Source organism: Hypoxylon fragiforme (assembly GCF_022984875.1).
Source record: "Hypoxylon fragiforme strain CBS 206.31 chromosome Unknown GGS25scaffold_2, whole genome shotgun sequence".
In the NCBI taxonomy this organism is placed as follows: Eukaryota; Fungi; Ascomycota; class Sordariomycetes; order Xylariales; family Hypoxylaceae; genus Hypoxylon; species Hypoxylon fragiforme.
Window position 1 is genome coordinate 2,156,479 of NW_026054757.1, and position 13,371 is coordinate 2,169,849.

Below are 13,371 nucleotides of genomic sequence, written 5' to 3' on the forward strand. Positions count from 1 at the left end.
GAATAGGGTTGTTTAAGTTCTCTGTTCACATACTACCTACGGTTCCTTCGTATATATGATAATATCAAACTTCGTGAGTCTATTGTATCGGGAAGCTTTACTCGGAATGGAGAGACGATTATATAGAGGGAATACCATATTACAACACCAACCCCAAGAAAACATTATAACTTGGCCTAAGGTATGATTCTTGTTAGAGGCTCAGAGACTGTATAATTAGGCAGCCTGTGTTGTTATGCTCCTCTAGGCTTTATTACATGGGTAGAGAGAGAGAGAGAGAGAGAGAGAGAGAGAGAGAGAGATGCCTATCTAGGTACATAGCACGACAGCTCGTAGTTGGAACCTCTGTGCTACCGCTGAATTACCCCTGAACATATTGTATTAAGCAAGTCGAGGATACCACAAGCTTCCAAGAGCATCGATCACGTTGGTTTAAAGGCACGAATGCCGAATATGAGTTATCATGGAATTAAGGTTGAAGTGACCCATGGCATATATCACCTATGCAATACTTGAATGTAGGTAGTGAACAATGACATGAAGTCTAAATAGTAACCTAAATATGCTTTGTAACATCTCCAGTCTATTCTCTATACAAAGAGTCTCTTTCCAAGCATGAGGAGCAAGCCTTTCCATCGTCAAAGACCCCCTACTTGTGCATAGACAGAGTAATAACCTCACCCATTAATTCTCTGAGCTTTAGAACTAGAGATTGCCTCCGATCTCCCGTCATTCATATTTGGCAGGTGATGGCGTTTCCGGCGGTACACTCAACTAGCACCAACAGCAACACACTCACCCCTAAGTACCTAGGTTAGGAAGATACATACCCTATCCACCTACACGGGAGAATACATCGCACAGCTCCCTCCTTGTGAGCACCGCCTCGCCCACAACCAACGAGATCAACTTCTCATGAGCCGGCAGCCCGCGCACATCACCGAGGAACCTCGCAGTCTCCACGAGCCAGCCGTTGAAATCCTCCACCTCGGTCTTCTTGCCTGCCCGCACATCCTGCAGCATCGAGCTTGTGTTCTCCTTCACCTTCTCACCCACAGCATATACCATCGTCTTTAGTCGCGCGAAGGCGAATCGCTCTAGGAGCTCCTCTCTCGTAGCATCCCTTAGACTTAGACGATCCTTATCACCACCTTCATTTGGCGGCGGGAGGAGAATGTCGTCGCTGCTCGGGCGAAGAACTAGCGCGCTTAGCGTCCGACTCGCTTCCTGCAGCAGCAAGTCGATCACCCCTGTCAGCCCGTCCTCCTCCTCGGCACTATACGGGAAGAAGACCTCACCGTTCTTGCACCGCAGCACGGCCGTCAGCGGGTTGATGACGGAGTTGATGACCAGCTTCTCGAGCTGCGCGACCCACAGCTCCCTTGTGGGGACCTCCCGGGCAGCGAGACCCGGGGCCTTGGTGAGCTGCTCGGCTAGGTAGTGAGACCCGGACACGTCATCTCCGTCACTTTCTCTTCTTCTGACAGTCCCGAGCATGACGTCCGCCGGAGACGCATGGACGCTCCGGAACGGGCCGAGCGACGTGACGCCGTGGGTCGTCACGCATGCGAGCCACTCGGGGCCCGTGCCGGCGGGGAACCGGGCCGTGATGTAGGCTTCGCCGATCGGTGGCCACAGCTTGCACATGCCGTTCTGGGCGAACGCCACCGTCGACTCGGCGCTCAGGTATCGGCGAAGCTTGTCGACCTGGGGCATGGCATCGGTGGCCTTCGTCGTGATGATCAGGTTGCGTATGCTGCTGTTACTACTGCCGCCGCCGCTCTCCTCCTCCCCGGCCGGCTCCTTGACCGGGCCCAGGCTCGGCCGCGCATCGGTCCACCACTCGATATCGAAGTCGGCATTCCGGCCGATCTCGCCGTTGTTGCGCACGAGCTCGATACCGGGATCCGAGCGCCAGTGCTCCAGGAGCTCCCTCTTGTGGACGACGAGGGTGATGGGGGGTCGGCTGGAGTTGTTGGCGAGGAAGCTCGCGTATAGACGGCCAATGTTGCCGATGCCTAAGATGTATATGCGACGTCTCTCATCGTCATTTCGGCTCTGTGTCTCCTCTGACAACTTGTGGCCGCTTGGTAGATTTGCCAGTGTCCAAGCATATAGTCTGGGGGGCTCGTTATGGTCATTAAGCACCCTTCGCAGCCATTGCGCCTGGATCTGCGGCGGGCCTGTGGAATACGACTTCATGCGCAAAGAGGGTCCAGAGAGAAATTTGATCCTGGTGCTACTATTCCCGAACCACCGGATAGGGATCATGATAGCATAGCTCTAGGTTATACTGTGTAGCATTGGGGGCTATCGGTGACCCTACTGAGCCTCCCTGATATTACCTACTACCTAACCCACAACTGCCTAACCTACTTGTGTAGGCAATCAGCCCAATGTAATACAGCAAGTGAGTATCAGAGGTAAATAGCTGGGTCAGTAAGAGAAGATGAAGAGATGAGGAGAGTCTAAGCTTCCCACTATTCTCCGCTGCTGGGAACCAATCAAAAGGATCAATCGAGATCTGGAGTACTAATAGTAGTACCTCTTTTTGTTGCTTGTCCCGAGTTGAGGGTGGGGATGATGAAACCGCTAGGTTACCCAAACAGGCCCAAAGCCATTTTTAGTCTGCAGCTGGCCTGATCGGTGGGGAAGCTTATTACGAGGTACCTACCTAGGGTAGTGTGCTAAGTGTGGAAAAAACCCGGGGGAAGGTGTAGATAACTTCAATGTTATCGCTCCTACCCAAGTATCTACAATACTTACATCATTGATGTATATATCGAAACAACTTGAAGCAGTGTTAATCACAACCTTGAATGACATGGACAGGTACTAACTAGTAGTTACTAGGTACCTAATGCAAGAAAAAACATTGATGATATTACAATATCTAGCCTCTAGGCAGCTGCTACGTAAGTAAGTTGCATACCTACTAGGTACCTAGGGTAGGGTAGGTACCTTAGTACATTCTATTAGGATTTGATTAATCGATCCATCATGTCGGCATGGATGTCATTATTAGCAGCCCCCGACGCCCCGTATCTCGTTCCACAGACATAATTCAATAGTTTGTCCCCGATCCATTTATTGATCAGGTATTGCCACTTCCGGACCTTGATGACAAGTTGATGTACCACTTGCTAGGTACTATGCATCATTGCATCCACCTCGCAATATCAGACGAGGCGTTTCGGTAACATCCGAAATACTATCAGGTATGTATACTCACTATGTAATATCTGCATACCCATGTATTACATATGCAACTTCAAGCTGAAGTTTCCATCTTGCCTATACCGTCTTGTTCATGAAGCCTATGTCTTCACAATTGCGTGATGACATCCGGCACTCCTAGACCAACGCCTTCCTCTGAGACTGCAACGCCGTGGTCAACCTCTAAAGGCTCCTTGTGGAATCGTCCTTCCTCCATTTCCTCCTTCATCATCTGCGTCGAGCATTTGCGTAAATTGGCGTGCTCTCCCGAGGCTTTTAGTGGAATAGATTCTTTGTGGGCAATTGACCAAGTAGGACTAGTGTTTTCCTTGGGTGAATCATGGGCGGTGGACTTGGATGACTGGGCGTCGACGTCGGTGGTGGTGGCGGTAGCGACGCTGGCCTTTCCAGTATTCTCCGAGGTCGCTGGTTCACCACCAATGCTTATGAGTGAGGACTGCAAATTCGCATCTGCAGCTTTAATCATCTCTTCGTCACTGGCGGATAGGTATAAAGACGACAATGTAGACATAGAGGAAAAGCTGCGCTCGTAAGGTTTTCGCTATGCTACAGTTAGTGTCAGGTGCAAATATCATAAGGCCGGGGAGCCATACCAAGGGTATAGGCCGTAGACCAATGTTCTTCAATCGGTCTGGATGGATAATTGGCCGAGCTTCATTCAGGTGAAAGCCAAAGCCTAAAGCTGCAGTGGCTGGTATGTCGCCATTCACAATGCCGTCCAGACTCAGGAACGACCTTATTTCGGCTGAAGGACGGCAACGCGGACAGACTTTATACTGACACTCACGACCTCCGTCTGGGACCCACAACTTGGTCTCAGGGAGGTGCTCAAAGCCTGGTGGAGGCTTCGTTGAGCGCGACGATTGTGCCGCAACCTTGAGACACTATCTTTTGTTAACACCCGGCATAGCATACGGTACTACGGCTGTATCGTAGGTATCTATAGATGTAGTTGGGGAACGTACCTGCTCTCTCTGGGCTAAGATGGTGCGAACCTGATCAGGCGTGTAGGTCTTCAACTGCTCATCTGTAACCTCCCTGAAGAAACTTAACAGATCTGATCTGCTCTCTGGGCCTCGGTGACGAGGCTTTAGGTCCTTGCTAAACAAGTGTCCGAGCTTGTCAAAAGTCGTCTAGAATCAACAATCTTAGTCAACCGATACACATTCTGTAGGGAAAGGGGTGCTATTACCGGGTAGCCCTTTTCAATTTTATCCCTGATCAGAAGTTCTCGATCCTGAGTGCATCTCCAGAGCCATCCCTACTGGCTCGGCTCGCGACAGACGGAGCACGTCAGATTGGAAGTATACAGGCGCGTCATAGTCGTATGAGAACATGTAGGCTGGAATCGTTGACGGGTCCAGTTCTGATGGGAACGAGGAGGAGATCCTGAAGGTGCCTGGAGGGCATTGGTCTCTTCATTCGCCTTCTGCATTTGGTCGCCTGTTTCTTGATGGGTGGTGGGTGTTGAGGCCATGTTGGGCCTAAGAATATTCAGTAAACTTATTGTGATTCTGTTTTACTGTTGCTGTTGTTGAATTCGTGCTGGGTAATGGCAGAGAAGTTTCATATGCCGTTGCGAGAGAGAAGTATTTTGATAAGGGCCAAAAGTAGTTGCATCCAGTCACCATTTGCGGCCCGGAATTCGCAAACAAAATAAATCGATACTTTCGGCCAACCTACCAATAGTTAAGTACCAATAAAGCGAGGGATGATGATATTGATGGAGAAAATATAAAATGATTTTGTGCCTCCGATTGATATCAAAACCATAGCTACTCGCACTGGGAATGATGGTTAACGAAAACTTGGAATAGTTTGATAAAAGGAAGATGTTGGACAAGCGCCACAGTGTCTCAGTGCGAATAAATAAACATTCGTTGTCAGACGGTCTGACTTTAACAATGAATAGTCCACATCAGAAGGAGCAGGTGTTTACTGTGCACGTTGCCTGGGGTTGGTTGGTGGTGTTGGCAGTGTTGGTAGGTGCATCATCGAATAGCCTAAACAACACGTATCCTGTGTCCTGTGTCCTTTTCACCTGGTTGAAATTCCAATATTGGGTGTCCTTTCTTTTTCTTCAACACATGATATTCTTTGGCTTCAACATTGAAAGTTACAATCGGTACAATTACCTTTAAATGTTGGGTACATACCCACCTAGGTTAGGTAGGTACCTGGTAGGTAATTAGTACCTAGTACCATATGGATGGCATTGGATGCTGAGAGAGCTAGAGGTACTTGGTAACAATCGACTATACGTATGAGCCAATTGAAGCTATTCCCAACAGTGTCGTTTCCACCTCATGAGATTCTCGATTCATTTTCGATGTTAGAGCTTGTGGAGAGTGCGATCCGTTCGTATTACATAAGTATGATCTGGCCTACACCTGGCATTCATACCGTCTTTTTCCTGTCCACTCATTTGCGTAAACGGGATGCACTAGTGGCGTGACAAGCCCTGTGCTCGTACCTGAAGAGTCAAGACATCTGGACTTCTGGACTTCAATGTACATTATGTACCTACCTAGTTGAGTATGCGCAAGGTACTCTCCATATGTAAGGTAAGTGGGATATTTCCGGATTACCAATTGGAGGTTTATTTTCCTAGGCCTAGGTGTGCATTTAAAGCGCATTTCGGCTTTAACAATTGGTTTGTGATTTGCATGATTGGGGTGGTTTTTGAGGACCTGAGTAATGTATTGTACCTGAGAATCTTGACTGCACATAACAACATTGAACATTAAACTGTACATAATGTACATATATGTATGTATTGACTGCAGGTGGTTTTACATACAACATTAAATGTCATACATAGTAACCTGGGTAAGTACTAGGTATCATATTGATGTACATAAACTTGAATCATTCAATAATGTCACCATATGTACATGCAAATTCGTACTAAATTCGTACTACACTAACTAACTACTAGGTACTGATTTACCAATAGTAATCTGGCGTCGGAAGAATCACCTGTCCGATTAATCGAGCCAATAAAAGGCAAGGGATGTTTCGACTCCGAGCCTTGAGGTTAGACAGATCGAGCTTATCGAGCTTTGACCTTGGAAGAGTCAATGAGGTTTAGTGGGTCTGCAGCTGTCGTGCAGCAACGCCCCCCCATTTGACCCCTTTGGTTCCTCACTCATTAGCTCCTCCCAGCTTTTTTGCGTCTTTACTTCTGACCCCTAGGCTTCTTAACCTGGACATACCCTGGTCCACCCTGGGTCTATCCTAGGCTACTAGTGCCCATGTTGCCCTGACCCACCGTGTTATCCTTGTCGCGACAAGCCAGAAAAAGTAGCAGAAGTAGCAGTGGAAGTAGCAGCAGCAGTAGCACCTTAGTAGTGTACCTAGCTGGCTGCCCCAGACGCCCGACTGTTGTCCAACCTCATCTTCACCAACCTCCTCCACATCTACAGTGGGTGGCATTAAGTTTGAAACTTTTTTTTGTATTGCAAGGTGCCGCTGAGCCACAATATTTACAAACTAACCCATACGGGCTAGCTCTGCAAGTCCGCCACATTTGCAACTACTTACCCAACAACACCTGCCACACCTGATGGTGCCCAGCTTATTGAATGATCAATCCGTTTCAAATCAAATAACTTTCCGAACATAAGATGCGTAAACATAAATTGAATGGAATAATATATATATCTGTCTCAGAAGCATTTTGAATTTTGTTGCACTATATTGCGACAAGATTTGTTCCATCTGTTTAAATAGAAGGAAATACTTAAAGGAGATGGTGATGCCAGAGGTAGTCCCGTGATAGATGTAGCGTGGCTGCTTTTCAAATCAAGCGCTAGCCAATATTGAGCTAGACTCTGTCCAGAACCGGTCTAGCGGCTTGGTGCTACCTTGCTGTACAGAAAAAAGTTTCAAACTTAATGCCACCCACTGTATTACCCATGATTCCATCTATTATCTAGTTATCTGTCCATCTTCAACGACCGAAACGGATGAGCATCCAAGAGACCCGCATTTCTTCGCAGTCACTTTGTCCTCATCGATATGCAAGCTATCATCCTTTCCATTACTCTGCAAATTGTTCTTGGTTGAAATCAAGAAGGAAAGAAAGAAAAGATAAATTACCATCTACTAGGTATCAAAACATACAGTAGTAATCTAAACTAATCTACCTCGGCTGTGCCCTGACCCCCCTAGTCAGTCAGCAGAGATAGAGAGAGAGAGGAAAAGGAAAAAAAGGTAAACAAATCAATTGACTTTGCTGAAAATCCTCGTGTCAAAAAAAACCTGTCAATGCTCAATGCTCCAACCCTCTCAAAGGAGATTCCCCCCCCTCCACCGCCCGGACATATACTATCACTAACATATATCACTAACATTTTTTTTTTTAATTCCTACTCAGATTTTCGGACCGCTCCATCTATTTATTTAATCTGTCTACTTTTCTAGTATCGACCTAAAATATATAGCGGAACATGTCGGTCAAGATCGAGAGGGATACGATCCGCCATGCAACCGAGACTGTGCCTAGCAACAGTCTCGCGAGACTGCCTCGCGACGCCGGTGCTCTCCAAGGCCCTCTTCCAGGAACGAGCGGAAAGCATCCCGTCGCAGAAGCACTCGGCACGGCGATCACTGGAGGCAAGCGGAATGCCGGCACAAGAGGCTACCTGATGGTGCGTTCCCTAATTTATTTTGTACCTTGCTGTCCTTTTTAAAAATAAAAATGAAAAATGGTGAGACCCGCTGAAGTGCAGTTCGATTGATTGACCCCTCGGTTTCCCGCAGGCATACATCAATCATCTGGAAAAGAACCCTTTGCGAACGAAGATGGTCACGGCCGGAGCCCTTGCTGGTATGCAGGAATTTCTCGCGTCATGGCTAGCGAAGGACCGCAATAAGCACGGAAACTATTTCACGGCTCGCGTCCCAAAGATGGCCGCTTATGGCGCCTTGATCAGCGCGCCCTTAGGCCACTTTCTGATCTGGTGCCTCCAAAAGGCCTTCAAGGGCCGCACGAGTCTCCGCTCCAAGATTGTCCAAATTCTCGTTAGCAACTTAATTGTACGTACTTCTCACCAATTGCCCCCTTCCTGTCGCCCAATACGCTTTTGCAGAGCTGACGTGCATCTCCGCTAGGTTGCTCCCATTCAAAATGTCGTCTATCTCGTTGCTATGGCTCTCATCGCCGGGGCCCGAACCTATCACCAAGTACGAGCAACGGTACGCGTCGGTTTCATGAAGGTCATGAAGGTATCCTGGATCACCTCACCACTTTGCCTCGCTTTCGCGCAGCAATTCCTGCCCGAGGCTGCCTGGGTTCCCTTCTTCAACGTCGTCGCCTTCATCATCGGTACCTACATCAATACCATCACCAAGAAGAAGCGCCTCGCTGCTCTGCGCAAGAAGCACTTTGGCGATGGCCGATCCAGCTCGGCGGTAGGCGGAAGGCCCGAATCGGAATATCCCCCTCCTCCCGGAATGGGGCCTAACCCACCATACTAAGTCGGTCGTACTTAACTGGTCACTAGACTATCAGGGTGTGGGGGTTAGGAAGTGAATGCGGGCGGGAGGATGCTGGTGTTGTGTTGGACAGGACTGTGGAAAATTTCAATGTTATTGAGGAATGAAATGACGGGGATCTGGCCGGCTTTTGCTCGACTTAATAACGGGGGAGGCGATTTTTCACATGACGTCGTATACAATAACGAAAGGGAAAACCGGTGGGCTTGGGGTTATCTTGGGACGAATTGTGATGTGTTTAGGAGTATCCGCGCTTTTACTTACATCTTTGTTTTTTCTTCCTTGTTTGTTGTGTTTTTAAATATCAAAATAGTTTTCCTCGAGTACCCACCCTACCCTACCTACCTGTAGTAGCTTATAAAGAAACAGAAAATAAAGATTTAAAACGTATGGATTGGAACTTGCCCTTGGCCGGCGTACGGGACCGGAACTGCCAGCCGGTACTGCGACACGATATATGAGATTCAAGAATTACCAGGTACCTAGGTAGATCCGACACAGAACATAATCTTGGAACCCTTAACGATCCCCGAAAAATATTTATACGTATATATATCTACTTATCGACCTCATCCCCTACATGCTCTATCCCCCTTCCACATAGATTTCGGCTACACATGTCTCGTACAATTTTGTATATCTCGGTAGATGGTTTGGCCAGATACCTTAGGTATGTATCTAGACAGGCAAGATTCCAAGGCAACAAGAAATCGACCCGTACTCCCTTACGAAACGGTGAAATCGATACACGACTCGTACGTCTGTTTGGCGCCGTTGCCGAACCACCACCATTGGAGAACCTGGACGAGGGGGGGGAACATATGGTAAGTTTTCTTGGTTTGCTTACGTTTTTAGGGAAGGAAATTTACAGGGCGGGGGAAGGGGGAGGGGGGAGAAAGAAGAACTTACACAAGCACCAGCTTCGGAGCACTGCGAGCCGAGGTTATCGGGGATAGTAACGTTGAAGTTGGTTTGCTCGGCGGGAGTCTGATGGGCGTAGAACTGGCGCTCGTCGGCGTAGCCGGAGGGCCAGGAGAGCAGGGGCTCACCGATGATGGTGTCGGTCTTGGTGTCGACGATGGAGACGTTGGCGGAGCCGGCGTGGGGGATCGAGAGCTGGACTTGAATGTTGACGCTCTGGCCTGGCGTGTACTGCTGCACGTTGGCCACGTTGTCGGCGAACTGTAGACCGCGGCACAGCCATAACTTGCACAGATCAGCGTTGTATGCCGCGTCCTGGGCCGCGAGCTCAGGCAGTCCTTCAACGTGGGATGTCAAGTCGCCCTTGATATTGTTCACGACGGAGCTTCCACACGCGGCGATTGACGCATCGCCGGGCCCGCGGGGGGTGGGCTTCGTGATGAGGCCGTGGCCCGAGACCGTGGCGGCGAAGGCGGCGAGGGGGAGAAGTTGGGTTAGCATTTTGCCGGTATTAGATTCGAAGTCGTGCTAATGCCTGTGCTCTTAGCGAGGGAGTTTGATAGGTCCTTTGGAGTATCAAGAAGAGGATTCGTCAATCTCAGCTAGCTGATCGTGTCTGTCAATGTAGCTAAGCTGGGCTTCAAAGCTCTTTTGTACTTCTTCGTCCCTGAATTCCAAATACCTTCACCCTTCACCCTGCTCCTAGATTATTTTAATCAAAATTTGGAGTTCCAGATCTTGCATTTCCGCCTACAAGACAATATAATCGAAGGTAACTTTGTCGTGGGGGGTCGTTCCCTATCAGAAGCTTATATGGCCGGCAAAAAAGGAGAAAGTTGTTGTGCTGGGGCACGGCTAAAAAGGAATATGTGGAATCAACCCCCAGATTCATTTCCCTGCGGCACGTATCGCTCCCATGCGTTATCCCCATTGGGTCCCTGCATGAAGATGTTTCTTTCCTGCGGAACCATCTGTTTCCGGCGGGCTATGACCCGTGCAAGACATAGTTGTAGTCGCGACTGATAAAGAAGGTGCATTCCAACCCTCAGGACCGTATATGCTATGCAGATAAGAATAGTCTGGCGAGCTTCATGTCTGCTGGCACGTAATAGCAGAGTGGTTTTGACAAATTCTCCTCAGCTATATGCAGAGATATATGCTGGTCAAGGTTGTATCTATTGGGGGTTTTGAGAATAGCCACGACGGGATACTGATTTGAGAAATCACCGGGTCGAGTCAAGCCGTGCTGCAAAAAGAATAGTCCTCTTATTTTAAAAATAGCCTAGCAAGGGATGAGAGACAGAACCCCTATAAGATGCTTGTCGAGGCCATAGATGACGACATCGACGATGTTGTTGTTTCTCCTTGGTCCCTTTTTTGACTCAGTTGGCCCACTCTATAATGATCCGAAGCTTCGTTGTGAATTAGTTCCCCAATGATGAAGAGGGGACATATTTGGCAAAGTCTAGCATTCTGCGATGTGAAGTGTGGTGTTGTGATTCTTCCTTAAAATGTTGAAAAGATAAGAAAAAGGGACAAGAGCAATGGGAAAGAAGGATAGAAAAGATAACTTACTTATTGGGTATCAATCTCGTATCAATTCAACCTGAGCTAAGGAAGGTACAGTACTTGTTACGTGATTTCCCTGAATGTATCTTAGTCTTACTGTACATGCATAACATCTCTTAGTCTATTAAAGAAGCTGTCGTCTATCACATTCCAGGAAGCTACGATGCGGCGTTGTAAATCGCATTGGCGTAATTGGCCCATTAGTAATACGAAGTATATCATAAAATAGGTAATAACGCTAGTAGTGCAAGGTTCTGCCAATGTTCACCGGCCCGTTGGAACTAAAGGCTGGCTGACCATTGACATCATCCCACCTCTTCCATCTCCAAAAATTATTTTGCTTAGAAATAGTTAACTAAGTTAAACGTCTTTTTTTTTTTTTTTATCTTTTTAATCTTCAAATCCGTCCGTTGAACAAAATGCCTCCCCTCACCGTACGCTGCGCGCGTACAATCCCTTCGCCCTCCCCTGCGAGAGCATTTATACGAATCTTATGCGCATCTTCACCATCTACTTTTGGCAGCAGCAATAGTGCCTCTATTCTGGACATCTTACTGCCGCCGCGAACCCGGGCCTTCCATACCCGGAATCTTGCCGAGCCGGCAGCCCTCCGCATCCGACCACGAAGCATCCGTGCCCAAAGCCATAATGGCCACGCCGCTACCATTGCTGCCGTTGTCGCAAGTATCGCACAGCGATCTTTCAGTGCCGCAACACCCTGGCGCAAAACTCAGGTTATCTACAACCCGCAGAGGGATGAAGACGGGAAGGAGATGCTTCTGGAGATCACCCCGCGCGCAGCCAACGTGAGTTGTTCCTATCTCTCTCCTCTTCCCACAATTGGCCATGAGAACATTAACTAACTCATACCTGCCTACCTACGACACAGCGTCTCTCCAAACTAATGGCCGACGACAAGAACCCCAACCTTGCGCTGCGCATCTCCGTCGAGTCAGGCGGCTGCCACGGCTTTCAATCCCTGATATCCCTAACCTCCCTACCACCCACCCTCCCATCCTCCTCCTCCACCACCACTACATCGAACCAGCACCCGCCCGAAACATCCACCACCCCACCTAAACCCGCAACCGAAGGCGGCGCCGAAACCGCAGCGCACGTCGCGCCGTCCACGACTACGAGCGCCTCGCCCACCGAGCCCAGCATCGGCGAGGACGACACCATATTCGCCTTCGTCAAAGACGGCGATGATGACGCCACGGGTACTACGGGTATGCCGAAGGTGATCGCCGACGCGCCGAGCCTCGAGCTGCTCAAGGGCAGCAAGGTCGACTTCGCCATGGAGCTCATCGGCAGCCAGTTCAAGATCGTCGACAACCCGCACGCCACCAGCGCCTGCGGCTGCGGCACCAGCTTCGACATCAAGTTTTGAAAGAACCGCCTAACCCACCAAAGCTGTATTTTCATATACCTGAGCAATACCAATGCCGGCCTTTTTCTTCCCTTGCGCTATTCTTTTATCATTCTCCCGCTGTACATACTACTTCATACATACATACAGACACACATACATACTTAGATACTTAGATATCTTCCATCCATGGAACGGTTTAAGACGATGATAATGCTTTGCTTTATTATACCTACCTGTCTGCCTCTTCTTCGCCCTCGATACCTGTATGGACCGAGACCGAGACCGAGCTCTTAATCCCATATTGTATCGTATCATACGCATGCAGCAGTTGTACTTGATATTGGCGAATGCGGGAATTAAAGGAGGGGGTATTTGGGAGGACGGTATCATACCTACTTTTGCTTCACTGGGTATATTTTGACGTCTCGAGAGACGTACATTCATGTACAATCATGCATGGCACTACGGTTTGATTCTATCCAATGTCTTCATACGGAATAGCTAGGCACAGTGTCATCAAGCACCTACCTAGGTGGTTGTAATTAGGAACGGCTTATAGCCATTTGAACCCGAATTCGCTTTGTAATCAATGAACATTTCTCCATCTCTCGAATGGCAATAGTGTGTATGGCTGCCCTAGACTATATCTCATATGAGAAGTCGATGGCTGGAATATTATCCATCGTTGGCTTGAAATATCAAAGCCTTCTTATTAATTTACCTATGAAGAAGTGATGAGTAGGTATAGTTACTAGCAACAGGGAAATTCAGTC

The 13,371-nt window shown here is 48.4% G+C and overlaps 6 protein-coding genes across 6 annotated transcripts; 3 read left to right on the forward strand and 3 right to left on the reverse strand.

Annotated features, from left to right (window-relative positions):
* Positions 1–519: 519 nt before the first annotated feature.
* On the reverse strand, positions 520–2,664 carry GGS25DRAFT_476009 (6-phosphogluconate dehydrogenase C-terminal domain-like protein). The gene has a single exon (XM_049259761.1). The coding sequence runs from the start codon at positions 2,269–2,271 to the stop codon at positions 832–834; it is 1,440 nt and encodes a 479-aa protein (XP_049120152.1). The 5' UTR covers positions 2,272–2,664; the 3' UTR covers positions 520–831.
* Positions 2,665–3,325: 661 nt separating this feature from the next.
* GGS25DRAFT_518271 (uncharacterized protein) lies at positions 3,326–4,714 on the reverse strand (the record flags this gene model as incomplete). Its single annotated transcript, XM_049263506.1, has 4 exons — positions 3,326–3,778; positions 3,831–4,121; positions 4,203–4,370; positions 4,523–4,714. The coding sequence occupies 4 exons, from the start codon at positions 4,712–4,714 to the stop codon at positions 3,326–3,328; spliced, it is 1,104 nt and encodes a 367-aa protein (XP_049120153.1).
* A 177-nt stretch (positions 4,715–4,891) lies between these two features.
* On the forward strand, positions 4,892–5,506 carry GGS25DRAFT_125344 (uncharacterized protein). Its single transcript, XM_049256176.1, has one exon. The coding sequence runs from the start codon at positions 5,070–5,072 to the stop codon at positions 5,376–5,378; it is 309 nt and encodes a 102-aa protein (XP_049120154.1). The 5' UTR covers positions 4,892–5,069; the 3' UTR covers positions 5,379–5,506.
* Positions 5,507–7,153: 1,647 nt separating this feature from the next.
* Positions 7,154–9,140, forward strand: GGS25DRAFT_476023 (uncharacterized protein). Its single transcript, XM_049259762.1, has 3 exons — positions 7,154–7,889; positions 8,002–8,277; positions 8,353–9,140. The coding sequence occupies exons 1-3, from the start codon at positions 7,689–7,691 to the stop codon at positions 8,716–8,718; spliced, it is 843 nt and encodes a 280-aa protein (XP_049120155.1). The 5' UTR covers positions 7,154–7,688; the 3' UTR covers positions 8,719–9,140.
* On the reverse strand, positions 9,090–10,263 carry GGS25DRAFT_125435 (uncharacterized protein). Its single transcript, XM_049256177.1, has 2 exons — positions 9,646–10,263; positions 9,090–9,536 (listed from the first exon to the last, which is right to left on the reverse strand). Exons 1-2 carry the CDS (start codon positions 10,156–10,158, stop codon positions 9,462–9,464), a joined length of 588 nt encoding a protein of 195 aa, XP_049120156.1. The 5' UTR covers positions 10,159–10,263; the 3' UTR covers positions 9,090–9,461.
* A 1,233-nt stretch (positions 10,264–11,496) lies between these two features.
* GGS25DRAFT_476030 (uncharacterized protein) lies at positions 11,497–13,224 on the forward strand. Its single transcript, XM_049259763.1, has 2 exons — positions 11,497–12,032; positions 12,116–13,224. Exons 1-2 carry the CDS (start codon positions 11,646–11,648, stop codon positions 12,614–12,616), a joined length of 888 nt encoding a protein of 295 aa, XP_049120157.1. The 5' UTR covers positions 11,497–11,645; the 3' UTR covers positions 12,617–13,224.
* Positions 13,225–13,371: the final 147 nt, after the last annotated feature.